At 38.9% G+C, this 26,594-nt stretch overlaps 1 protein-coding gene and 1 long non-coding RNA gene across 8 annotated transcripts in view; one reads left to right on the top strand and one right to left on the bottom strand.

The window, feature by feature from the left end:
- Positions 1-16,168, top strand: part of LOC141585155 (uncharacterized) — a 376,098-nt gene extending 359,930 nt beyond the window's left edge. For 5 of the 6 annotated variants that reach the window (XR_012518507.1, XR_012518505.1, XR_012518504.1 and 2 more), the window contains 4 exons: positions 6,230-6,323; positions 11,537-11,622; positions 14,716-14,970; positions 15,407-16,168. This is a non-coding gene — a long non-coding RNA (uncharacterized LOC141585155). Of the gene's footprint in view, positions 1-6,229; positions 6,324-10,655; positions 10,735-11,536; positions 11,623-14,715; positions 14,971-15,406 lie in introns of those variants that run through there. The other variant, XR_012518508.1, reaches the window with a different exon arrangement.
- Positions 340-26,544, bottom strand: LOC141585154 (uncharacterized). 2 transcript variants are annotated; one of them, XM_074403016.1, is made up of 3 exons: positions 25,920-26,544; positions 24,424-24,554; positions 340-540 (listed from the first exon to the last, which is right to left on the bottom strand). In XM_074403016.1, exons 1-3 carry the CDS (start codon positions 26,482-26,484, stop codon positions 529-531), a joined length of 708 nt encoding a protein of 235 aa, XP_074259117.1. In that variant the 5' UTR covers positions 26,485-26,544; the 3' UTR covers positions 340-528. The 2 variants fall into 2 exon arrangements, with proteins under 2 accessions (XP_074259117.1, XP_074259116.1); XM_074403015.1 differs by lacking the exon at positions 340-540 and adding an exon at positions 8,406-13,953.
- Between the last annotated feature and the right edge of the window lie 50 nt (positions 26,545-26,594).

The following is a 26,594-nucleotide window of genomic DNA, read 5'->3' as shown; positions in this document are numbered from 1 at the left end:
AATATTTGAATGACATTAATTGCCCAGAAAACAACAGTGACAATTTAACCGAAAGACAAGAAAAGACTCTCGCTAGCTAGTCTGCTTTCAAGTTTGGAATATGTTAAGCACATTTTATGATACCTAATAGATATGGGCTATTATTTCACTGAATTATATTAATCACTACAAGACCAAGAGATGCCATTTGCAGATTTAGTTAATGAAACTATAGGATATCCAGTTAATTTTGGTTTTTAGATAAACAAGTAATTTTTAGAATAATAAATATTATGTGGAATATATACTATACTAAAAAAAATAACTGAAATTCAATTTTAACTGGCCATATTGTATTTTATTTCGCAATCCCACAAAAAGACCGGTTTTACCCAAAATGCTTCTAGAATCTGTATGCATCAATACTTACCAAACAACCTGGCTTGCCCTTTAGAAAGCAACTGTTCATTCACAATTAACCTAACCATTTGGATGTCATCGAGGAACATTTTTTTTTTCTTTTTTGGAGTATAATGGTGTGGTCTTGGCTCACTGCAACCTCTAGAGAAACATATTTAGAAAAAAATGAGAAATAATGAAGGTTGACTGTGTTGTCCTTGCTCCTCCATGTGTCACAGTTTACTGCTCTTTAATCCTTATTCTATTTTTTGAATAATAAGGATGAGATAGGTGCTTTTCCCCCAAAGGACTCCGTGACCACAGTCAATTTCTTAATCATTCTGAAATAGAAACTTGAACACATACTGAAAAAACAATACGAGAAATAAGAATCTTATGCTGATATTTTGAATTGACTACTTGTATCTGGAAATTTGTTGATTATTTTTCAAAAATAAGATTTCCAGTTAGGCAAGTGATAGTGTTTCATTTAGTGACAAGGAGAATATCTTGAAATTGATTTTTAAATGTTTTTTTTCTCACTCTTGTTAAAGTTTTCTAAAGATTGTCTTCATCCTAAGAAATTAATATTTTTAGCTTCCCATTAAGAAAAAAAAATGTATTTTTGACTTGTAAAACTATTATCATATTTTAAAACTGTCTTCTAAAATATTTCTGAGGATATTATGTTTATTGAGTGAAACCTGTGGTAGGTAGAATTATACCACCCTTTATTAGAGTTGATTAAATGTAATTGAATACAAAATATCCTAAAACTTACAATATAGCATCCAATGATGTTGTTTTTTTTACTTACTCTAGTTATCTGTCAAAACTAGTGGCCTTCTAGCAATGATTCATAAAGGAGCAATATGGGGGGGGGATGGGGTGCATATATTTACCATTTTTTATAATCTCCATATTATGATGTAAATATTACTCATGGTAAACTTTCAAATTTCAATTCGAATTCATTACAGACAATATATCATTCATTCATAAAACGTTAGATTAAACCATCTGTAACGTTTTTATAAGTCAAAATTGGCTGAATATCTGTAATTTTTCATGGTTCAGCCAAATAATAGTTTTTAAAATTCAGTTTATTGAGATATAAGTTACATATTATAAAATGCACTCATTTTAAGGAAACAGTTCAAAGAAAAATGGTCACATTTGTGTTACCCCTACTACAATCAATATATAAAACATTTCACCACCCCCAAAATGTTCTTGGGTCCCTTTCCAGTGAGTTTCTGCTTCCCACTCCCTTGCCCTAGGCAATCACTGATTTATGTTTTAATCATTATAGACTAGTTTTGTCATTGTTATAATTTTATACAAATTGAATAATAAAGTATGTACTTTGGGTGTTTAGCTCCTTTTATTCAGGCTAATATGTTTGACATTCATCCACATTGTTTTATTTATCAGTATTTTAATATTTCATTATTTTATTAATTGCTGAGTGGTACTGAATTGTATGAATATGCCACATTTTTTTTACCCACTAATCCATTGATATACCTCTGGATTGCTTTTAACTTGGGTCTATTACAAAGCTGCTATGATTATTTGTGTCCAATCTTTGTGTGAATACATATTTTCATGTGTGTTGGATAAATACCTAGGAGTGGAGTTGCTGGGTCATATTTAACTTCTTAAGAAACTGTCAAACTATTTTTCAAAGTGTGTCATTTCACTTTCCTATCAGTAATGTATGAGAATTACATGTGCTGTATATTCCTGCCACACTCAATAAAAACATTTTTTAATTTTTAACCCTTCTTGTGAGTGTTTTGTGGTATCTCACTGTAGTTTTAATTTGCATTTTCTGATAATTCCAGAATGTTCAGTACATTTTGATGTGCTTACTGGCCATTCACCAGTCTTATTTTGTAAAGAGTGTATTTGAACACTTTTTCCAACTCTTAATTAAATTGCTTGTGTGATTATTATAACTTCTTTAAATATTTCATAAAGGAGTACTTTGACAATGTATGTACTGAAATGTTTTCCTCCAATCTGTAACTAGTCTTTTACCCTTTTTAAATGGTGTCTTACAAACAGCAGGAGTTCCTAATGTTGATAGAGTCTAATATATCAATTTTTTTCCTTTTAGGATTCATGTTTTTTATGTTCAAAAAAAATCTTTGCAGAGCACAAGTTCACAAAAATATTCTCTTTACTTTTCCTCTAGACTTTGATAGTTTTAGCCTTATTTTGAAGTCTATGATTTATTTGAAATTATTTTTTATTATGGTATAAAGTAAGGATTGAGGTCCATTTTTGTTCCATATGGATATCAAGTTCTCCTAGCATAATTTTGTGAAAAGACTATCCTTTTCCATTAAATTACTTTTGGCCCTTTTGTCAAAGATCAGTGAATGATATACGTGTGGGTCTATTTCTGAACCTTTTTTATTTTGTTACATTGATCATTTTGTAACATTTATCATTAAGCTAATATCACATTGTATTTTAATAACTGTTGCTCTATGCTAAGTCTTAAATTCAGATAGTAGAATTCCTACAACTTTATTTTTTCAAAATCGTTTGCTTTTTCTAGGTTATTTATATTTCTATATAAATTTCACAGCGAGTTTGTCAAATCCTACTCTCCTTCCCAAAAATAGAAAGCCTTCTAGTAGTTTAATTGGAATTATATTGAACCTATTGGTCAATTTGTGAAGAACTAACATCTTAGCAATACTGAATTTACCAATCCATGAAAATGATATATGTCTCACTTTATTTAGGTCCTTAATATCTCTCAGTGATGTTTTCTGGTTTTTTTGTTTTTCATGGGAGCAGAAGTTGCTTGTTAGATCTGGAATTAACAATCATGCTTTACTTAAAAACAGGGATATATTCTGAGAAATGCATTGTTAGGACATTTTGTTGCTGTGTGAATGTCACAGAGTGTACTTACACAAACCTAAAGGATGTAGCCCAATACACACTTAGGTTATATGATATAGTTTATTGGCTCTGAGTTATAAACCTGTACAGTATGTTACTGTACTGAATACCGTAGGCCATTGTAATATGGTAGTATTTGTGTATCTAAATGTAAAGACATATCTAAACATAGAAAATATACAGTAAAAATACAGTATAAAAGATTTAAAAAAGGAACACCTGCATAGGGCACTTAACGTGAATAGAGCTTGCAGGGCTGAAAGTGTTGGTTTGGGTGAGTCAGTGAGTGATGAGAAAAGGTCAAGACCTAGAATGTTACAGTACGCTACTGTAGACTTTAAACATGGTACACTTACACTATACTAAATTTATTTTTAAAATATACTTGACCCTTCAACAACACAAGTTTGAACTGTGTGGGTCCACTTATATGTGAATGTTTTTCAATAAATACATTTTTAAATGTTTTAGAGATTTGTGACAATTTGAAAAAACTCATAGATAAATCACATAGCTTAGAAATATCAAAAAAATTTAAAGGACGGACATGGTGGCTCACGCCTGTAATCCCATCACTTTGGGAGGCCAAGGCGGGCACATCACGAGGTCAGGAGTTTAAGACCAGCCTGGCCAACATGGTGAAACCCTGTCTCTACTAAAAATGCAAAAATTAGCTTGGCGTGGTGGTGGGAGTCTGTAATCCCAGCTACTCTGGAGTCTGAGGCAGGAGAATCACTTGAACCCAGGAGCTGAGATCATGCCACTGTACTCCAGCCTGGGTGACAGGACAAGACTCCATCTTGAGGAAAAAAAAAATTTAAAGGCATGTCATAAGTACATAAAACATATGTAGATGTTAATCTATTTTGTCACTTACTACCATAAAATACTTACAAATCTATTATAAAATGTTAAAATTTATTAAAACTGATGTACACAAACACAGACCGTATATGGTGCCATTTGCAGTTGAGAGAACTATAAAAAATGCAAAGATGCCGTATTAAATCATAACAGTGTAAAGTTAACTGTAGCACATACTGTACTATTGTAATAACTTTCTAGCTATCTCCTGTTGCTATTGCAGTAAGCTCAAGTGTTGCAAGTATCCTCTTAATAGTCTGTGATGCTAATCATTTCTGCAGTTTGTCTTTCCAGTAAATTACGTATTGCAGTAAAAAGTGAGCTCTCAAAGTTCTCACGTCTTTCTGTTATTTAATGCAATACCATAAACTTTGAATAACACAATGGGACCCATACAAAGTGCCACTAGTGATGCGGAAAGTGTTTCTAAGAAACAGAGAAAAGTTATGACGTTACAAGAAAAAGTTGAATTGCTTCATATGTACCATAGATTGAGGTCTGCAGCTGCAATTGCCAATTCAGAAAGACGATTCATCTTGTAAACAGATGTAAATTTATGGTATCAATAAATACAGTGCAGTATTATAAAAGCATTTGCTCTTCCTTAGGATTTCCTTGATAACAAAATGTTATTTTCTCTAGCTTTATTGTAAGAATACAGTATATAATACATAAAACATATAATAAATGTATGTTCTTCAATAAGGTTTCTGATCAGCAGTGGGCTATTAGTTATGTTTTGGGAGAGCCAAAAGTTATATGAGAATTTTCAACTATTCAAGGGTTGACAGCCCTAACTCTCTTATTCAAACATCAACTGTAATTATACTATAAGGTCACTGGGCAATAGGAATTTTTTAGCTCCATTATAATTGTAGGGACCACCATTGCATAAGCCTCTTGTTTTTGGCCAAAACGTTGTTAGGCTCAGAATGACTGAATTGTATTAAATTATCACTAAGTAGTTCATGTTTGTTTATGTCATTGAAACTGTTGCTTTCTTAATACATTTTCCTATTTTTTTTTTTGCTAGTAGAAATTGGTTCTGTGATCTTTCTAAATTTGCTTATTATTTCTAGTTGCTTTTTCAAAGGTTCTTAGGGATTTTCTACATATAAGACCATATAATCTGCTAATAAAGTTACTTTTACTTCATCCTTTCCATTGCATATTCATGCTTTTCCTTTTGTTGCTGTATTGTACTGAATAAGACAATGTTAAATAGAAGTCATGAGAGAGAGCATCCATGATTTGCTCCCAGCCTGAGGAAAAAAATAATCAATCATTCATCATTTACTACGATGGTAATAGTAGTTTTTATACAGGCATACTTTAGTGCATTGAAGAAGTTCCTTTCTATTTCTAATGTACTTAAAAATTCTTGTCAAATGGGTGTTAAATTTTTTAATGTGTTTTCTTCATCTTTGACATATTAACTTAATGATTTCTAATGTTAAATCCACTTTGCTTCTGGAATAAACATTAGTTATTCAATTACAATCTCAGAATGTCTTGGGATTCACAGAACGTTTCCTTCTTCATTCAGATCCTTGTCTGGTCTGCATTGATCCTTGCCTCAATAAATCACTCAAAATGAAGACTCACACTGTTTCTGCTATCCTGCCCTAAGAACTTTTCAGCCAAACCCATAAGTAAATTAAGCCCAAAATTAGTAGATAGAAATAAATAATAAAAATAAGAACAAAGTGAGGATAGACTGGAATAAATTGAATAGAATCAATTGAATTTGTAATTTGAAACATTCCCATAAAGAAAATCCCAGAAGCAGAGGATGTCACTAGTAAATTCCATCAAATATTTATGGAAGACATAATAACAACACTGTTTAAAATCTTTCAGAAAATAGAAGAGGAAGGTTCACTTTTCATCTCTTCTCTAAGCCTAGAATTATACTATTAAGAAAATCAGACAAAGATATTACATGGAAACAAAACTGAAGACCAAAATCCCATATGTACACAGATGCAAAAATTCCAAATTAAATATTTAAAAATCAAACTTAGCTATATAAAAGAAAGTAAAATATTATCATGCTTTTTTTAAGGAGAACTTGTATTGATACCTTGGGGATGGAAGCAGAGCAGGAGGATGTGTCTGGATGGAGTACTGGAGAGAATTCAGCTTCTAACAAGAGAAAGGTAAGAAGGTCTGGAGAGACTGAGAAATAAGATAAATTGGTAGCTGGGAGGGACAGAAGTATTCTAAGTAGGAAGAGTCAGGGTGGAACATAAGAAGTTGCCAGGTTTTAGGTGGAATCAGAAGGCCTTAAGTGTTTCCACATTTTTCATTAACATTGAAAAAAGATTTTTTTTTTTTTTGAGACAGAGTATCACTCTTGTCGCCCAGGCCGGAGTGTGATGACGCGATCTCAGCTCTCTGCAACCTCTGCCTTTTGGGTTTAGGTGATTCTCCTGCCTCAGCCTCCCTAGTAGCTGGGAGTACAGGTGCCCGCCACCATACCCAACTAATTTTTGTATTTTTAGTAAAGACAGTGTCACCATGTTGGCCAGGCTGGTCTCAAACTCCTGACCTCAGGCGATCCACCTGCCTCAGACATGTGATCAGCATGTGAGTTGTAACTATAGCTGATAGTTATCCATGTGTTTTGCAAAATGGTTGTTAAAATATTGAAATACTTACATAAAATATTGATGAAAAATAGTCCTATACTGCCTTAGCCTGTCTCCTTCCTTGGGACCTTCTCTTCTAACTCTCTAATAAAGGGTTAATGTCTAACCTGGCTGGGGACTCTCAGAAGCTAGCTCCAGAACCAAGGCTGGGCTCTTTTTTGATTGGTCAATGTTAATCAGTGTCCATGCCGAAAGTCATTAAACATGGAAGTATGAATATCACCTCTGGATGTGATCCTTACAGATCTTGGCTACAGGAATATACAATATCAATATTTTTTACATTGACTAAGATTTGTGTTGTTTACTGTTGTTTTGTTTATTAGAGACAGGGCCTTGCTGTGTTGTCTAGACTGGGGTGCAGTGGCATAATCATAGCTCACAGTGGCATCAAACTCCTGGGCCAAGCCCTCCTCCCACCTCAGTCTCCCAAGTAGCTGGGACCATGCCACCATGTCCAGCTAATTTTCTTTTTTGTAGAGATGAGCTCTTACTATGTTGCTCAGGCTGGTCTCAAACTCCTGAACTCGAGTAATCCTCCTACCTCAGCCTCCCAAAGTGCTGAGATTACAGGTGTGAGCTACAGTGCTTGGTCCTGGTTGATTTGTATTTTTTGTAGAGACAGGGTCTTACCATGTTGCCCAGGTGGGTCTCAAACTACTGGACTCAAGCAATCCTTCTGCCTCTATACAAAATAGTATTTTAAATAACATCAAATCACATTTCATACTATAATTAAATAAAATCATATTAAAATATGGAAAAATAAAAGGTAAACACATGACAACATTACTTTTTTTTTAAATGAACTCTTACTGTATTTTTCTGAACCCCTCTCTCATCATTAGCTGAAGCTAATTTTCCATGGATGATATAATGCTGATATTTCTTTCCTATTCACTTCTCAAGAGTGATAAAATTTGGCCTTTCTGCTTAATTTTTTGAAGACCAACCATCTGATTCCAAATTCCTCAGTAGGATGAAATCAATTTGCAGTGACTTACTACAACTTGAGCAAAAGAGAGTCATCTTCAGACTTGCAACTTTAAAGGAAAAAAAAAAAAAAGATTCCCTTGAAAATCCTAGAAAAAGGCTATCTTTGGAAAAATATGTCTTTATTACAGCTTCCTAGTATTTTGCTAGTTCATTTTGACCATACGCTCAGCTTCACAAAAGTTTTTTTAAATGTTAAGCAGACTGAGAAAGGGGATAAACAGAAAATAGCTGAATGACTTTGCTAGTATTTGTAACCATGGGGAAATATGAAAACTTGTTTATGAAGTAATCATTAAACACTTAAGCCATGAGATGATGAAGGTTAATGTTTTGGAAAGAAAAGTTATTAAAGTTTCTTTGAGAAGCAATTTAATCCTGGCAGCCAAATTAGAAACAACAGAGGAGCTGGGTGACTCATTGGCCAGAATTCCTTACACATTCTCTGGCACCAGGAATTGAGAAGGTTTATAGTCTCAGTCCTGCAACTGCAATGAGGCATTCATGAGTAAAATAAACTGTGGCTGTCCAGAGTAAATGCAGGTTAGGCTGATAACCACATTCTCATTCAGAGTAAATCAATAGATCAGTCAGTAGTCAGGGACTGAAAAGCAGATATTTAATAGTCACTTGGTGGTAGTCATTCCATTTTACTACAGTGTCAAGAAACAGCAGCAGTGAGAAAATTGCTAAGGAAAAAAAGACAGAGAAATCTTTACCCTCATCACCACAATTTTTATCATAGCTAACATGCTGAGCATACCTTGCTATGGCACTCCTCAAAGCTCTCGACTTAGCTCTTTTAATCTTCATACCACCCTCTGAGATTCGTTCACAGTTTAGAAAACTAGAACCCAGTCTAGAAATGACTGGGAGTGAAAGGCCCAATTCTCTGTACATATCTTGACCAGAAACCATGTAAAAGAAAATAATTCATTCAGGAACTGTTTCAAGTGGTTTGTGAGAGATGGGAAAGTTCTTCTTCAATTAGAACTGCATTATACAGAGTTACAATTTCTTGCTCTATGGCCATTATCCACTATTAGCATAAACGTATACCCATGTATGTACATTATCTAAATCAGCTGTCTCAGATCAGCTGCCTTAACTCACACTGGCATGTCTGTACAGAACTGGGCAACCTCCAAACCCTGGTGACCCTCCTGACTTTCTCCTGACTAGCTTCCTCTTCTTCCTTATCTTTTTTTCCCGTTTATCTATTCAGGAAACTTCCAAGTTTTTACCCAGTGTGGATTTTTCCTGAAGTTATGTACTCGTTTCCAACAATGTGGTGGCCCGTACAGGGATTCTGTTTTCCCTCCGGGGCAGTCCTTGGTCCTCTCTTGCGGGAGGTGCCCTGCCGCCCTATTGCGCTAGCCCCTGTGGAGAGAGCCAGGACTGAACCTGGTACGAGGAATAGATTTGGATTCTCAGCAATGCAGGGGAGAAGGAGAGACTTGCAAGACCACAGTGACCGGGAGACCTTGGGCATGAGCCAAGGCAGGAAAACCTGCAAGAGGGCGGCAGGGTACTTCCTTGGTGGTCAGCTCTTGAAGGGAATGTGTGTGTGAGTGAATAGTTACAGTTAAGATGGAGTGAATGTGGGGTGAGTGTGTATAACCTTCCGGAGGGAAAATGGAAGGGAGAAAGGTTATCTCCCGGGGAAAAGGATATAGGCAAGATATTTCTGATGTAAGAAATTGAAATTTACCAAGTCATTGAGGACAGGATAGGTGAGACATCCTGGATCTAGAGGATCTGGGGGATTGGTCCTTCTGGGAAACAGACAGATGAGACATCCGTGGTCCGGGAGATCTGGGGTATTGAGTCTGCTGAGAGATTTTTTTTCTCTGGTTTGGGGTGGGGTGGGGTATTAAGTCTACTTAGCACCCTATATGAGAAATACTTCTAGTAAGCCTGGGACAGGAAGTAAGGCAGGAAACAAGTGCGATGAGAGTGATCTAATCCCTCCTGACAGTCTGTTAGGACTCAAGCTGAAGTACTGGAAAGAGAATGAAAGGACCAAACATAAGAAAAAGCAACTGATGATCAAATATTGTTGCTTTCTTTGGACCCAGGAGCCAATCTTAAACCCTGCTGTTTTCTGGCCAAAATCTGGCTCAGATGGAGACTGGGTCTGCCAACTCTTAATAGTGTATGTTAACAACAAGGGTTTGGTGTCCTCAGAGGAAATAGAGTATGCCCTATGCTGGCAGCCAGGGCCTGTTTCTCTGTACCCCTTGAAGGACTTAAAACAATAAATAGGTGTGGCCAAGAAGTTAGAAAAAGAAAGCAACCAATGAGACCCTTTAAATCATCTTCCCTCATTTCTAACTCCTAATGCACCCACCACGTGGCCACAGACAGAAGTCCCGCCTTCCCCTGCTGGATGATCTGGAAGGAGTGGGCAAATTGATCCGTTTTTAGGTCCCCAACTATATACCTGGACTGAGTTAATGTCCATCTTAGATATTCTCTTCTTGAAAGAGGAACAAAACATGATACGCAGGGCTGCTATGGCAGCTTGGGAACGTGATCATCCTGCTGGCCAAGAAAGCCTGCCGCAGACAGAGCCCCAGTTCCCTTCCCAGGACCCCCACTGGGATAACAGTAATGCTGCCCGCAGAGAGAGCAGAAGGACTTGCATGAGCTAATTATAAGAGGAATTAAAGAGTCAGCACCCAGACCTCCAAACCTTACTAAGGCCTTCGATGTACAGCAGGAGAAAGATGAAGGACCTATACCATTTTTGGACAGATTGAGAGAGCAAATGAGGAATTATGCCGACTTAGACCCAGAGAGCCCTCTAGGGCGAGGTATATTAAAATTACATTTTGTTACAAACAGTTGGTCTGACATTGCTAGGAAGCTGCAGAAGATAGATGGAAGAACTGATCCATCTTGGAAGAACTTTTAGAGTAAGCACAGAAAGTATATGTGAGAAGAGATGAAGAGAGACAAAAGCAAAAAGCAAAGATTTTCTGGTAGAACTCACCTGGGCAGACTATGCCAAGGACCAAATTCTGACTGGTGTCCTGAAATGTGATTCACAGAGAGGGAGAAGGTAAGATCAAAATGGGACATGGGGCCAGGCGCGGTGGCTCACGCCTGTAATCCCCACGCTTTGGGAGTCCGAGGCGGGTGGATCACGAGGTCAGGAGTTTGAGACCTGCCTGGCCAATATGGTGACATCCTGTTTCTACTAAAAATACAAAAATTAGCCAGGTGCGGTGGTGCTCGCCTATAGTCTTGGCTACTTGGGAGGCTGAGGCAGAAGAATCACTTCAACCCGGGAGGTGGAGGTTGTGGTGAGCCGAGATTGTGCCATTACACTCGAGCCCAGGCAACAGAGTGAGACTCAGTCTCAAAAAAAAAAAAAAGTTGGGGGGCACAGTTTGTGTTGTAAAAGGTGGAAATGTAGAGCAGATGAGGATAAGCAAAAGCAGAAGAGTCCTGGAATAGGAACAGAAAGTGGACAGGCTAGATGTTACAAATGTGGAAAACGGGCCATTTTAAGAGAGAATGCCCTGAAATAGAGGCCACAGAGGAAGTTCTTCCACTCATGCTGGCTTTTGGGGAGGAAGAATAGTGGGGGTCGAGGCTCTTTCTTTTCCATCTTGAGTCTCATCAAGTGTCCTTGATAAATTTGGAGGTGAGACCAAACCATGAACAAATAACATGTCTTATAGATTCTAGAGTGACCCGTTCTTCCTTTTGCTTCTCTCCAGACCAGTTAAATTTCTCTTCTGAAGAATTACTAGTATTTGGGGTAAAGGAGGAAGGATTCACGGCCAAGATTTTAGAAAATGCAGAGGTAAGATACAAAGATTAAATGACTAATATTCAATGTTGCTAATCCCTGAAGTAGGTACTAACTTACTAAGAAGAGACTTGATGCTGAAGTTAGGCCTAGGACTACAGGTAGGGCCAAGGGGATTCTTTCCCTCTCCATATTTGTTGACTACTGTAGATGAAAAGAAAATTTACCCTGATATATGGTCAAGAGAAGGAAATTGAGGGAGGCTCCAGATTCCCCCGATACAAATTCATTTAAAGATTCCTGGGAAGTGGCTAGGAGAAAGCAGTACCCAGTCCCCCTAGAAGGTCGGATAGGATTGAAACCTGTTACTGAAGGTCTCCTTAGAGATGGGCCTTTAGAGCTTTGTATGTCTCCATATAATACCTCTGTCTTGCCTGTCAGGGCCTGATGGATCCTATCAATTAGTACAGGATCTTAGAGCCATAAATGAAATAGTGCAAACCACTCATCCAACTATGCCAAACCCATATACTATTCTTAGCAAAATTCCCTATAGTCATCAATACTGTTACAGATTTGAAGGATGACTCTTAGGCATGCCCTCTGGCTGAAAACAGTTGAGATCTGTTTGCCTTTGAATGGGAGGATCCCCACACAGGGCAAAACCAAACAACAGTACCAATAGACCATATTGTCCCACGGGTTTGCAGACTCACCAAATATTTTTACTCATGCTCTAGATAAAATTAATAGAGAAGTGGAGATCCCAACATAGTTACGTTTAATTTGGTACATGGATGATATTCTTATATCTCGTGAGGATATAGAAAAGGTGAGTATTCCATGTACTTTTTAAATCACCTGCATTCAAAGGTGCTACAGGTTTCAAAGGAAAAGCTTCCATAAATTGATCCAGAAGTTAGATATTTAGGTTATCGAATTGGTGCAGGCAAAAGAAGTATTGGGCCTGAACAAGTTGAAGGGATTGGGTCTTTACCCTTACGGGAAACAAAACATGAGCTCAGAAAGTTCCTAGGGCTAATTGAATATTGCAAATTATGGATTGACTCCTATGCATTAAGAAGTAAATGTTATATAAAAACTAAAAGAGGACCAGACCCACCCATATGATCCTCTGATGAGATAGATCAAGTGAATGAACTGAAGGCACATTTAATGTCTGTCCCTGTCCTGACCTTGTCTTCCTTAGAGAAACCTTTCCAACTCGTTGTCAATGTAGATAATGGAGTAGGCCTGGGGGTGCTCACCCAAGACCATGGAAGTCACCAGCAGCCAATTGCCTTTCTGTCTTAAGTCTTGGGTCAGTTGTCAGTGGGTGGCCTCACTGTATCCAATCTGTGGCAGCTACCACCATATTAGTAGAAGAAAGTAAAAAAAATTACCTTTGGAGGGTATGTGACTGTGAGTACACCCCATCAAGTTAAAGCTATTTTAAATCAAAAGGCCGGAAGATGACTTACCAATTCTAGAATTCTAAAGTATGAGGCCATTCTGCTAGAAAGAGATGACTTAACCATAACAACTGATAGCTCACTCAACACTGCGGGTTTCCTAACTGGAAATCCATTGCTACAGATGGAACATTTATGTCTGGACCTAATTGATTACCATACAAAGGTGTGACCAGATTTGTCTGAGACCCCTTGTAAGACCAGATGCCCGTATTCATAGATGAGTCCTCACAGATGTTTGATGGGTACTCAGCAGTGGATGGAGAGACCCTTGAAAAAATTGAATCAGGACAATTACCCAATAGTTACTCTGCCCAGGGTTGTGAATTATTTGCTGTAGTCAAGCTTTGAAATACTTAGAAAATAAAATAGGAACCATTTATACAGACTCTATGCCTTTAGAGTCGCACATACATTTAGAAAAATTTGGGCTGAAAGAGGTCTGATGAACAACCGAGGCCGAGAACTTGCTCATGAACCATTGACTCTTCATGTTTTGAACAATCTCCAGTTAGCAGAAGAAATAGCTATTGTACATGTCCCTGGATATCAACATGATTTTGCATTTGAAAGTCAGGGAAACAACCTACAGACCAGGCAAAAGGTAGCTGACGCCACCAAGCCAATGTTTCATCTAGCTCCCTGCCTTCTTTCTCCTAAAATAGTTCCTATTTTCTCTTCTCTTGAGAAGGAGAAACTGACAGAAATTGGAGCTAAGGAAAATGCTGATGGGAAATGGATTCTCCCGGACCAGAGAGAGATGCTCTCTAAGTTTCTTTATGAGAGAAGTCTTATCTCATCTTCACCAAGGAACACACCGGGGTTCTCAGGTCTTGTATGATGCAGTTCTTAGAGTCTGTGGATGTATTAGAATTTACAAACTGGCCAGGAAGATCACAGATGGCTGTTTCATCTGCAAGAAAACAAATAAGCAGGCTCTAAAGACATTATCATTGGGTGGGAAAACTCTGTGGTTAAGGCCATTCCAAAGTGGATTACACTGAGATGCCACCAGTAGGCTTTAACCATTGGGTGGAAGAACTCCCTGGTGGAAGAACTCCATGGTGGAAGAACTCTATAGTTAAGGCCTTAGCCACTGGTGGAAGAACTCCATGATTAAGGCCATTCCAAAGTGTACAAGTGGATTACACTGAGAGGCCACCAGTAGGCCAGTTGGTGATAGTTGATCATCTACTTATTGGGTAGAAGCTATTCCTTTCTTGAAAGCCACTGCCAATAATGTAGTAAAGGCCTTAGTTGAGCATATTGTACCGAGATTTGGATTAATAAATAACATTGACTCAGACAATGGAATGTGCTTTACCACAGATGTCATTAAGAAATTGGTCCAGACATTAGCCATAAAATGCAAATATCATATTCCTTGGTATCCTTCCTCAGGTATGAGAGTAGAAAGAATGAATCAGACACTTAAAAATCACTTAACGGAGTTAATTTTAGAAACCCTGTCACTGTGGACAAAATGCCTTCTTGTCGCCTTATTAAGGATCAGGATGGCTCCCTGGGAAAACATAGGTTTATCTCCATATGAGATGCTATATGAACTACCTTAATTACATTCCTCAGCTGATGTTCCTACATTTGAAACCAAAGATCAGTTTCTTAGAAATTATATATTTGGTCTCTTTCCCACCCTCTCCTCTCTTAAAACTAGAGGTCTTTTAGCACAGCTACCACCTTGGAATTTCCAGTACACCAACATCAGCCTGGAGATCACGTCTTCATTAAAGAATGGAAAGAAGGAAAGCTTGAGCCAGCTTGGGAAGGACCCCATCGTGTGCTGCTGACCACCGAGACTGCCATCCGCACCCCCGAGAAGGGATGGATCCCCCATACTTGGGTCAAGAAGGTATCTGCTCCCTCAGGTTCCTGGGCAATTGTTCCTGGACCAAGCCCTACCAAGTTAAAAGTAAGAAAAATTTGATGCATTTTTACTTCTGTTTTTCTTTCCTTCCTTTTGCTACTCCTCATTTTATCATTAATATAACTAGATCAGGTTCCCCTCAAAGTTATAACCTTTGGTGCTTGCCTTGTGGAAACTTGTGTGGTCAAAGACAGTTAACTTCCTCAGAGAAATACTTATGCTTTGGTCCCCTAATCGATTTGGCAGTTCCTAGTCCTCACTGATGGGACAGGTTACAGCGCAGGTGTCAATTCCTTGTCCCTACTGACTGGCAGCCGTACAATAGCTGGGATGACCCAATATGGAGGCTGGACCTCTGCAGGAGGAATTTGTACTGATCTCAGATCTAGCCTCTACTTCACTAAAGGGACTTATTCCCCTGATTGCAAAATTTACCAATGCAACCCCATCCTCATTTCTATCACTATTTTTGTAATTACAGGTAGAAACCCTGTTATAAATCACCTTTATGGCGTTGGGGAAAATGTAAACAGGAAAGATCATGTAGGTATGTTTGGAATATGCCTTACTCCTTTTCTTCCTTCCCCTTCTCCAACCCCAGCCATCTCAGCCTTAGATTAAACATCAGCTATTCAAATTATTCCCACACCTAATGATAAAACAAAGGTATCGGTAGTGCAGATAAATGATCTGAAACAAACCCTAGCTATTGAGACAGGGTATCAAGATGCAAATGCCTGGTTAGAATGGATTAAATATTCCATCTGCATGCTAAATAAAAGTGACACTTGTGCACATGGTAGGCCAGAGGCCCAGATTGTTCCCTTCCCACTGAAGACGTCCTCTCACCAGACAGACCTGGAATACATGAGTCTTTCAAGATTCCACCACCTGGAACAATGAACTGTAGCAAGCTCTCTCTCTGCTATATCTTGAAGTCCAACACCCTGCAAGTCAGCCCCCAAGGGCCATTTAACAGCCATCTTCCAAGGTAGAGCTTACTTTGTGCCTCTTATGGCGGGAGGAGAACTCAATATTCCTTGGAAATTCACAGGAGACAATGAAGTAAGGCACTTCCAAGAGCTAATGCATCAGCCTTCCATCAGCCATCCCCACACGGACAGATGGTGATATTATGCGGGACCCTTACTGGGCACTCTGCCAAATAACTGGAGTGGTACTTGCACTCTAGTCCAGTTGGCTATCCCTTTTACCTTGGCATTTCATCAACCAAAGATAGAGGAACCCCGCCAATGACATACAAGAGGAACCCCAGATGAGTCCTTTGATTCTCATGTGTACTTAGATGAAATCGGGATCCCAAGAGGAGTTCCAAATGAATTTAAAGCCAGAGATCAAAGAGCTGCTGGATTTCAATCAACACTATTCTGATGGGTGACAATAAATAAAAATGTAGACAGGATAAATTCCATTTATTATAATCAACAATGACGTGTTAACTATACAAAGGATGCTGTTAAGGGAATCGCAGAACAATTAAGGTCTACCAGCCAAATGGCATGGGAAAACAGGATTGCTCTTAACATGATGTTAGCTGAAAAGGGTGGTGTTTGTGTAGTGATTAAGAGCCAATGCTGTACTTTCATTCCAAATAACACAGCTCTAGATGGAAGTATCACAAGAGCATTATAGGGACTGATGGCCCTATCTAATGAACTAGCCAAAAATTCAAGAATAAATAACCTCATTTCAAACTGGTCAGAGAACTGGTTTGGCAAATGGAAGGACACTTTGGCATCAGTCCTCACTTCCCTGGTAGTGGTATTAGATATACTTCTTCTTGCAGGTTGTTATGTTATACCCTGTGTTCAAGGACTTGTGCAAAGGCTCATAAATGCTACCCTCGCTAACCTATCTCCAACTCCTCTTCCACCCTATCCAGAGAAATTACTTCTGTTGGAAGACTAAGCCGAACAATGAAGCAAGGACCTATTAGATAAGTTTGAAGAAGAATTATGAAATAAAAAGAGAAGGGAATTGTGAAAGATGAGAAAGTTCTTCAAAGTTTCTATCTTAGACTACATTATAAGGAGTTACAATCTATTGCTTTATGGCCATTATCCACTATGCATAAACATTGACCCATGCATATATATTCTCTAAATCAGCTATGTCTTAAATCAGCTACCTTGACTCACTCCAGCATGTCTGAACAGAGCTGGGCAAGCGCCAAACTCTGGTGCATGCCATTCCTTATTTGGAAGCCCTCCTAACCTTCTCCTGACTAGCTTCCGCTTATTCCCTGTTGTCTTCCTTGTCTTCCTTCGCCTTTATCTATTCAGGAAATTTCCAAGTTTTTAGCCAATCAGGTCAAGCATAGAATATGAGGTCTCATTCTTGCCAATGGAAGTTGGACACGGCAGTAGGGCAATTGCATCAGGTTATGAAAGTTATAAATGTCCCTGTCTCCTTTGTTCACGTGTGGTCTCATGACAAGACTGCTGGCGAGCTGCACCCTTTCTGCAGAAAGTAAACTAGCCATCCATTGGGAGTAATCCATTGTCTCGGTGTGGATTCTTCCTGATGTTATAAACTCATTTCCAACAAGTCGGATAATCAAAATTTTGCTATTATTAGCAAACACAGATTCACTTAACTCTTCCTATCCATAAACAATTTATTTCAATTTGGAGGCCAAAAGACCCCACACAAAACCCCTCATATTGGGTTTGGTGATGACAAATTATAGCTAAAACTATATTAATTATTGGGGCCCTTATTTTTGCCTAGATTTCTTTAAAATGGCTTTTAGTCAAATTTTTCATGGATTTTTCACATTTTTCAGGTGTCAATATTCACAGAAATACTCTAATATGGGCATACAATCCTTGTATGGTAATTTTCAATTATCTAGTACTATATTTGCAGAACAGTAAAAACTTTTATAGAAACTTCCTTAAAAATATCTCAAAGTACAAAAATGTAATCCTCTTAGTCCTACTTAAAAAGGTATTGGTAATACATTTATTCAAATAGAAGTGATAACATCTAAAGCTATAAAAACACCTTGTAAGTGCTTGATTTCCATTTATGTGGAAGACGCATTCTTACGTTTTAGAACCCATGCCTCATTACAGCCATCTTCTGCTGGCTCAGGGATGGTAAAGGGGTTTCCACTCACAGGCCAACTGATTAACAGAGAGTGGCAGTCTGGGTGGCAGTGTTGAGAGGGTTTTTAAAGTTGCACCTGGAGTTAATGTGCAAAACCATCACAATTGGTTAGTCATGTTTTTTTTTTATGTGCACAGAGAGTGAGTGGATTTGTGGCATGTTCTAGGGGTTTGCTAACACTGTCACTCCTGATAGGAGCTGATATCTGAATTTTGGGCCAAGTATGAAGGGAAGATACTAACGTTTGAGTATTTCTTTAAATACAAGTAAGGTAGCAATGACAGCATTGCCAGGAAACTCATTTTCTTAGAAGCAGGTATAATGCTAATTCTCTGAAAAAAAGTTATCAGATGAATACAAATGAGTTTCTAATCTCTTAAACTATGTAACAGAGAAAGAATGAAATCACTGACCAAATGAAAGATGAAAGAGACAGAGGATGTGAAAGAAACTGTGAAGCCGGAATCTGCTTCTATTTTGTCTTTTAACTGGAAAGGTCACAAAATTCGGCTCTTATCCAAGATATGCAAAAACAACAACTACAACAACAAAAACCTGTCTGCCCATTTATAGTAACATGGCCAAAAAGAAAATCTAAAAGATATTTAAGAAGAAGTTTTTGTAAGCTACTGTGGAGCCTGAAAAGATTCATTTCTATTCCTTTAGATTAACTCACACATGGAAAAATAGTCCAAGAAATAAGACTTAGCAGCATAGCAAGGAAAGATGGGAGATTGTAATTTCTCAAGGGAAAGTATCTGTCCTTAGATATAATCTTTATTTCTTGGCAAAGAAATACTAGCATGGTAGATTTTCCAACTTCTTTAATAACATAAGATGCAAGCCATGTCATTGACTTATGGCAAGTGTTTTTTGTGGTCCTGAGTTCCCTGAGGCCATTAATTGTCGCTGTCCCAAGGCCATTGTTTGCAAGGAGTAGGAGATAATTATATGAAGAGGATTGGTGGTCCAAACAGGCCTGGCTTCATGGGTGTGCAGATTTTGTAGTTATACAGAGCCCTGTACTTAGATGAACTCGGTGCATGGAAGGACTTCACTCTTGGTTTGATGCTCCATTGTCACCATCCTGAGATTCTTAATAACTTTAGAACAAAGATTCCTCATTTTTATTTTACATGGGGCCCTACAACTTATGTATCTAAACATGTTCATTGCATCTTATTTTCATAACATATTTTAGGCCTGCTCTCTGTGAGTTTTAGCCATGTTTCTGTGTGGTCTTTGCGTGTTTTGCACATGCGGTTTCCACATTGCAAGTTTTCCCATGACATAAGCATGTTTTTGCATGTTTTAAACATGTTTGTGCATTCTCTGATTGCTCCAGACATGTTGCTTGCAGTTAGTATGCATGTTATTGGCATTGTTTGCATACTATGTGTGTTTAAGGCATGTTGTTCACATGTTGTTTGCATGTTTTTGGTACATTGTTTCATGCTCTGCATGTTTTAGTGCACATGGTATGCATTTTGTATGTGTGTAGTGCACATGTATGCATGTGGCATGCATGTAGTATGCGTGCAGTGTGCAGACTATGCATGTTGTAAATATGTAGTGCACATGTGCACATGGTGTGTGCATGTAGTATGCATGTAGTGCACACAGTATGCAAGTTGTATGCATGTAGCAGGCATGTCATACACATGTAACATGTATGTAGTACACATTGTATGAATGTTGTAAGAATGTTGTATCTGTGCATGTAGTACTCACGTAGTAGGCATGTAGTATGTGTTTTTTCCATGTTGCCTTTACGTTGTGGGCATGCTGTTTTTCCCCGTGTTGTTTGTATGTTGTGGCCATGCTGTACGCAAGTAGTATGCATTTTGTTCACATGGAGTTTGCATGTAGTGTGCATCTGGCATGCATGCATTTAGAATGCATGTACTACACATGTTTAGTTATGGCTTGCATGTTTTTCATGTGGCATGTGTGCATGTATGTCATGATTATATTGTAGGCATATTGTATGCAGTATGCATGTAGCATCATGTTGTAGGTGTGTTGCATGCATTTAGTATGCATGTTGTGTGCATGCAGTGCATTTTGGAGCATAGTTCACACATGTGGCATGCATGCTTTAGGCATATATCATGCATTAAACATGCATGATGTGCACATGCATGCATGTTGTATTCATGCAGTATGTGTGTGCTGTGTGGTGTGTTTTCTGCATGTTGCATACATGTAGCATGCATTTTGTATGCATTTCATATGTGTATTATGCATGCTTGTGTATGTAATGTGCATGTTGTATGCATGTTTTATACATGCTGGGTGCATGTTGTATACATGTGCTATGGTTATTTGCTGCACCCGTCCACCCATCATCTAGGTTTTAAGTGACACATGCGTTAGGTGTTTGTCCTAATTCTATCCCTCTCCTGACCTCAGGTGATGCACTCACCTTGACCTCCTACAGCATTGGGATAATAGGCATCAACCACTGTGCTTGGCTGGCAAAGCAGATTTAGTTACATATATATGTATGAAAGTTCCCAAAGAATTGTGACTCAAGGAGGCAGTTAGAATTGAGGGCTTGTATACCATCTTAGGCTAGACAAAGGAAAGGGCTTCACTTCTGGAGGAGAGGGATAAGATGAGAGCAAGGATTTGAGGGCAGCACAGGGAGTAAGGAGAGGAAAGTTTGGTAAATAAAGGTTGTTGTAGTATGTTTGTTACACAGATAAGCGTCTTGTCCAGTGCTAAGAGTTGTCTCTGAAGTTGTTCTTTTTCGAGTACGAGAGGTGATACCTTTAAAAATGGAAATTCATGGCCTGCTTTTCAACAAAAAGTGGGAATACAGAGAGTTAGTTACCTTCACCTCAAAACAAACCTGATACCAAACTGGTATGTTTTGGGGAGGCATATTCTATTCCTCTTTGTGCGTTTGGTCTCTAGTTCCCCAGAAGTGAGAACTGAGACTGTGTGGCTCAAGGCCCTCACCATAAACCATAGCATTAGACTGTTTAGTCTCCAAAACTCTCAGCAAACAGACTTGCCTATGAGGCAGGACATTCTAGGCAAGGGGCCTAGAGGTGCTCTCCCAATTGCTGAGGGCAAAGGCTAGACCTTTCTTTCAGTAAGGTTCTTTGCTGCCTAAGTATAATGAGCACACCTCCCCTTACTTATCACTCAAATTCAAAATTATAATACAAATAATGACCAAGCATATTGCATTTGATAATGTGCTGGAGTGAACTCACACTGCTTCAGAAAAATTAATTCTCACATTCTTAGGAATTTCGTAAGGCATTTGTTAAACACACTTTTATAAAAAAATTAAGTAATATAAACCATTTTTATACGTTAGATTTAAAATGAGTATAATAAATGCTCAAAACCCATCACATTTTAATTATTTCACCGTTGATATACTCTTGGTCTTATTTATAGCTGCTGTATCTGTTTGGTGAAAATGCTGTAGAATAACATGCTATTATATATATCTTCCCATTTCTGTGTTCATTGAGGTCACATTGGTTGCATAAAATCAAACATGGTGAAAATATTTGCACCATGGAAATCAGCAAATGCTATGAATCAGGATTTTTAAAAAATATTCTTTGATTTGGAGAAATATTTCTCTGCTCTTTCAACTGTGACTAGCGCAGTTAAGAGTATTTTTATAGGCTACAGCAACATTGGAATAAATGTCTGATACTTTATTTTGAAATATAAAGTACATCTAGAGCTCTTGATCCAGATGGAATAATTTTCCTTAAAAATTTTAACTCTTCATTCACATTTGTTTGGTACAAGTCTGAGTTCGATTTAAAATGTAAATTTATACAATGGCACTTTAGTGCTTCCTTTGACATTTCCTATAAGTTGTAGAGGTTGTATAAGACACTAAAAGTAGCTTTTTGATTTATGTATAATTAAAATAGAAAATAAAATGTATGTTATTAAAATTACATTCAGATAAAAATAGTATTCTTGTATACACAATAATTTCTAAGACTATGGATATTAGCTTTGCAACGTTGCAGCAGTTTTCAAAGGCAGAGATTCCACTCTGAATTCTGGCAGATCCTTAATATTAATATGGTTCAGGACATGCTACTCCAATATATGACACCATGACATATTGAATATTTTAAGCCAAAGGAATTCAAGAAATGGCAGGTGCAGGAAGGACTTTCTGACCTTCCTATGAAGCAGGTCATAAGACGCTCATATGAACGATGCCTTTCCTATCTTCTAAAGAGATTGCCTTTATTTCCAAAGCTGGAGCAATGCCCAGATAAATATGAACAAACAGGCCTTGCTAAGATTCCCCCAGTTTACACCTCTTAGTTCATGCCCATTTTTGTCCTATCATACTTTTCCACGTTTCTTTATTCTTCAGCAAACCTACTTTGAAAACAATCCGGTTTAACCATTTCTTAGGGTCTTCAATTCCTTATGAAGTCTCCTGTGTCGCATAAAATATATATTAAACAAATTTGTATGCTTTTCTCTTGTTAATCTGTCTTTTGTTACAGAGATCCAGCCAGGAACCAAGAAAGGTAGCAAGGAAAAGACGGTTTTCCTCTCCTGCAATATTTTTTATTGCAATGTACATTTGTATACTTTTATCTTGTAGTAATATACTGACAAAGTTTATTGCCTGAGTGCCAGAAAATGCAGGGTCACAAATAATTTTTGATACTCTTAAATTTTATTACTGTGCAGATGCCACAGAGAGAGGCTTTATGGATGGAAAAGAACACAGTTTACCTTCATGAACAGCCCCTTTTTTCCTCCTGCGACTGCAGCATGCTCCCACTGTTGCTTCTGCTGCCACCAGTCTGGGCCAAGGTCTGGCACAGCCCACAGCTGCCCTACACCTGCCTTGCCAGGTGTTGGGCCAGCTTCTTAGAGCACATGTTGTCTGCTGTACCACAGGCCCATGGAGTGGGGGAGTAGTTTTAATTGGTTTGTTCTTATTTCTACTTTTCTGTATTTTGTTCAAAACTAGTAATATTTAAATAACTAGACAACAAAAATTTATATTTTAATGTAAACTGTATTATCTCTTTTGTAAACTATATTGTTACCTTTGTAACATTGCATTTGGCCATTTATGTAGGTTATATTTCAACAGAGGATATCATTATGTTGAAAAAAAGCATAGGGGGCAGTGTAAAAAAATATTTAACAATACATGTTAAAGCTCAGTAGACTTTATTCAGGACCATTGTGATAGTTACAGGGACTACTGCAATGTAGTCCTTCAGTGGGGAAGAGAGATTGTACTCAACTTCAAATACAGAAAGAACCCCCGACCCTCGATATCTCTTGCCAAACTGACTTAGTAGGGTTCTTTGCTAAAACTGGATTGTACAAGGAAGTACATTGATGCCCTAGGAAAAGGTTCAGAAGAATAACTACAGTTTGGTCAAGCAAAGAATCTTTGTCACCAATAATCTGAAATTTGTTTTATTATAATATCTTACCCTTGATTTGTTTTTAGTTGTGTCCTAATCTCTTTCAGAAATATGATCCATCTTAATTTGCATGAGTGGCTTAATCTATATGAGCCTCAGAGAGGCACTTCTACAGTAATTTATGTTTTATTATAAATTGCTTTGAGTGGACACAAGGTGTTTTAGGAGGTAATATTGCTCTAATTATAAATCCTTTAAAAATAATCAGAGGCTAAGTAACAAGAAATAAATCTAATTTACTTTTGGGCCCCTTTATTAGCCAAGATGGGTGTTGCACACTTTAAGAGAGAAGCAGATGGCTTGATGGGTTGGCATATCAATGTAAACCTCTCTCTGACATCAGTATTTCTCTGCTTTTCCTACAACATAGAGCACTATTGAACAGGCGATCATAGGGCTGTGAAGGAACTAATTTTAAAAAACATTTACTAATTGTCCTTGAGAAGACTTGAAGTATTTCACTATTTTAAGTTAATCTCAAATTTGTCATCTGAGCTAAATGGAATACAGATGCTGCTGAACCTAGAGGAAAGATTAGGTAACCAGGAATCCCACTTTGAGGTTTCCTTTATCATTTCTTTGTATGATCTCTTCGGGGTCTCAGCCCTGAGTCCTGTACTACTCTCCATGGTCATGGAGCACTCTGATACTGTTTTCATCTAAAAAAGAAAACAGCTCCATTAAGAAGGGGATGATCAGGGCTTTTCCTTGGACAAGGATGACTTCAGGATGATTTGAGGAAGGAAAAAAGACTTTCTCTCTATAAAAGTCTACCACTGGCTGGGCGCAGTGGCTCTTACTGGTAATCCGAGCACTTTGGGAGGCCAAGGTGAGTGGATTACATGAGATCCGGGGTTCAAGATCAGCCTGACCAACATGGTGAAACCCTGTTTGAACTAAAAATACAAAAAATTACCTGGATGTAGTGGTGTGGGCCTGTAATCCCAGCTACTCTGGAGGCCGAGGCAGGAGAATCACTTGAACTCGGGAGGTGGAGGTTGCAGTGAACCATTGCATTCCAGCCTGGGTGGCAGAGTGAGACTTCATCTCAAAAAAAAAAAAAAAAAAGTCTACTATTAGAGTCTTTATTTTATTTTTTGAAGTAGGGTCTCACTCTGTAGCCCAGGCCAGTCTTGAATGCCTGGCCTCAAGCAACCCTCCTGCCTTGGGCTCCCAAAGTGCTAGGATTACAGGTGTGAGCACAGGGGAAAGTGTTTAAATAAATTGCACCTGGCCTAGAGTCACTCTTTTGTCTAGACGTTCTCTCTAGAAAGTCTCTGTTAATTATAGGTAAGGATTGATACATTGATTTATTACAACTGTGATTTCAGCAAAGATAATTTCACTATCCCAGTCAGCTGTTAAATAGCTAGACTTTTATGGTGTTACACACACACACACACTCTCACACACTCACACTTGAGTAGCTTTGGGTCGTTCAGTGCTATACTTAGCACATTATAGCACAAAGTGTATTCTTAATACATCTTTATTAAGTTGATAGGCAGGCGAAGAGGAAGCACTATAGTGTGTTATGTTAGGAGATAGACTCAGGTGTGTCTAGATATTAAAGTCTGGATAGTAAGGTCACCAAGGGTGAAAGGTTTTGATGAAAGAATGAAAACATCCATGTCCAGGATTTCCAGTTTCATTTCTCAGTCACTAATTTCAAGTCACCAAATAAAGTGAAAGTGAAACGTATTTTGAGTTACAATAAGTTTATCTTTATTCATTGAGTTTTCAACTGCTCAGATATGTCTTAAATTTTTTTAAAAATTAACTTGTTAAAGAGCCACACAAATACACAGATAGTAGAAGAACAATTTCTGGATTTTATTTTTTATGTCGGTGAACTTTTTAAGGATTTAGGGAGGATGAGAATAAAAGGGTGACTTTTTATTTTCCGTTTTTCTATCTGGATGTGTCAAATTCGTGGTAACTTCTAACACTCAGCAATGGAAATTTACAAGGTGCCTGAAAGAACTAATAGAATTTTCAGACCTGGAGAAATTCTAGTAATCATCACTCTGTGATGTGTTATTATAATCAGTATTGAAAAAAAAGAAAACAATCTTTCAGATAAATTGAAAGTTTTGGAGCCACAGCCAGAATCCCTAATACAAATCCTCCCGATCCCCCGCTTCTTCCCTGCCCTGTACTGAATTAGCGGACAATTCAAACACGCCCACAGCCCAGGAAATAATGAGACCCAAGTGATCCAGTTAGATAGAAAAAGTAGTTTGCTTGGCATCTTCCAAATTATCTTGAGTTTAAGCAAACAATAAAATAAATGTTTCAAAAGCCAATTCAGCCCCCAGGCCCAAAGCAAAACTCGAACCTGGGACTTTTTGTTAAGTGCGGACCAAGAAATGGGCTGTAAAGTTAAACAGCGGGTGGTGACTCTGAACATACCCGGGCAGGGAGAGTAGGATGCCGTTGTCCCTTCTCCTGGCTTTGGGGAAGGTGCTCCCTGTCCCCGCGGGTTCCTCCGCCGGAGGCTGGGTCTGCGGGAGGCAGCGCCGGGCGGGTGAGAGAAAGACCGGGCAGGAGCGCACGAAGCCGGCGACTGGAAGCGAGCTTGGGGCGGGTGGACAGCGTCTCTCCCGGCGCCGCTGCTGTTGTCCCGGGTGCTGAAAAGCCGGGAACTTGCAGAGAAGCTGCGGCACTTCTCTCCCTGGAAGGTGGGTGTGGGGGTTCCAGGCTCCGCACCTGCTAAACTGCCTGGTCCCTCCGGGAGGGGTCCGCCAGATGTGCCCCTCCCCAGCCCCACTCGGGGGAGAACAATGGGGATGGGGGCGTGGGGGTGAGCACAGCTGGGCACCCCGGGGTGCCCTTCCCCGCCTCTCCCGGGCAGCTGCGCGCCGCTAACCCCTCTCCACCTGCGCGCGAGGCGGGCTGGGGGCAGAGGGCGCAGGGCTGTGCGGGGAACCAGCCCGCGTCCCGGGATTGGGGGCTGGAGGAGCCAGCGAGCGGGCATGCGCAGTGGGGCGGAGGAGGTGGCGATGGCCGGGGGAGGCGGGGGGACTGCTGTTTATTTGCAGCTGGGCCAACTCGGCGGCGCAGGCGGCGGCTGAGCGCGGGGCGCTC

The sequence above is a fragment of the Saimiri boliviensis genome, chromosome 7, assembly GCF_048565385.1.
Source record: "Saimiri boliviensis isolate mSaiBol1 chromosome 7, mSaiBol1.pri, whole genome shotgun sequence".
In the NCBI taxonomy this organism is placed as follows: Eukaryota; Metazoa; Chordata; class Mammalia; order Primates; family Cebidae; genus Saimiri; species Saimiri boliviensis.
This window is presented reverse-complemented; position numbering and strand designations above follow the sequence as displayed.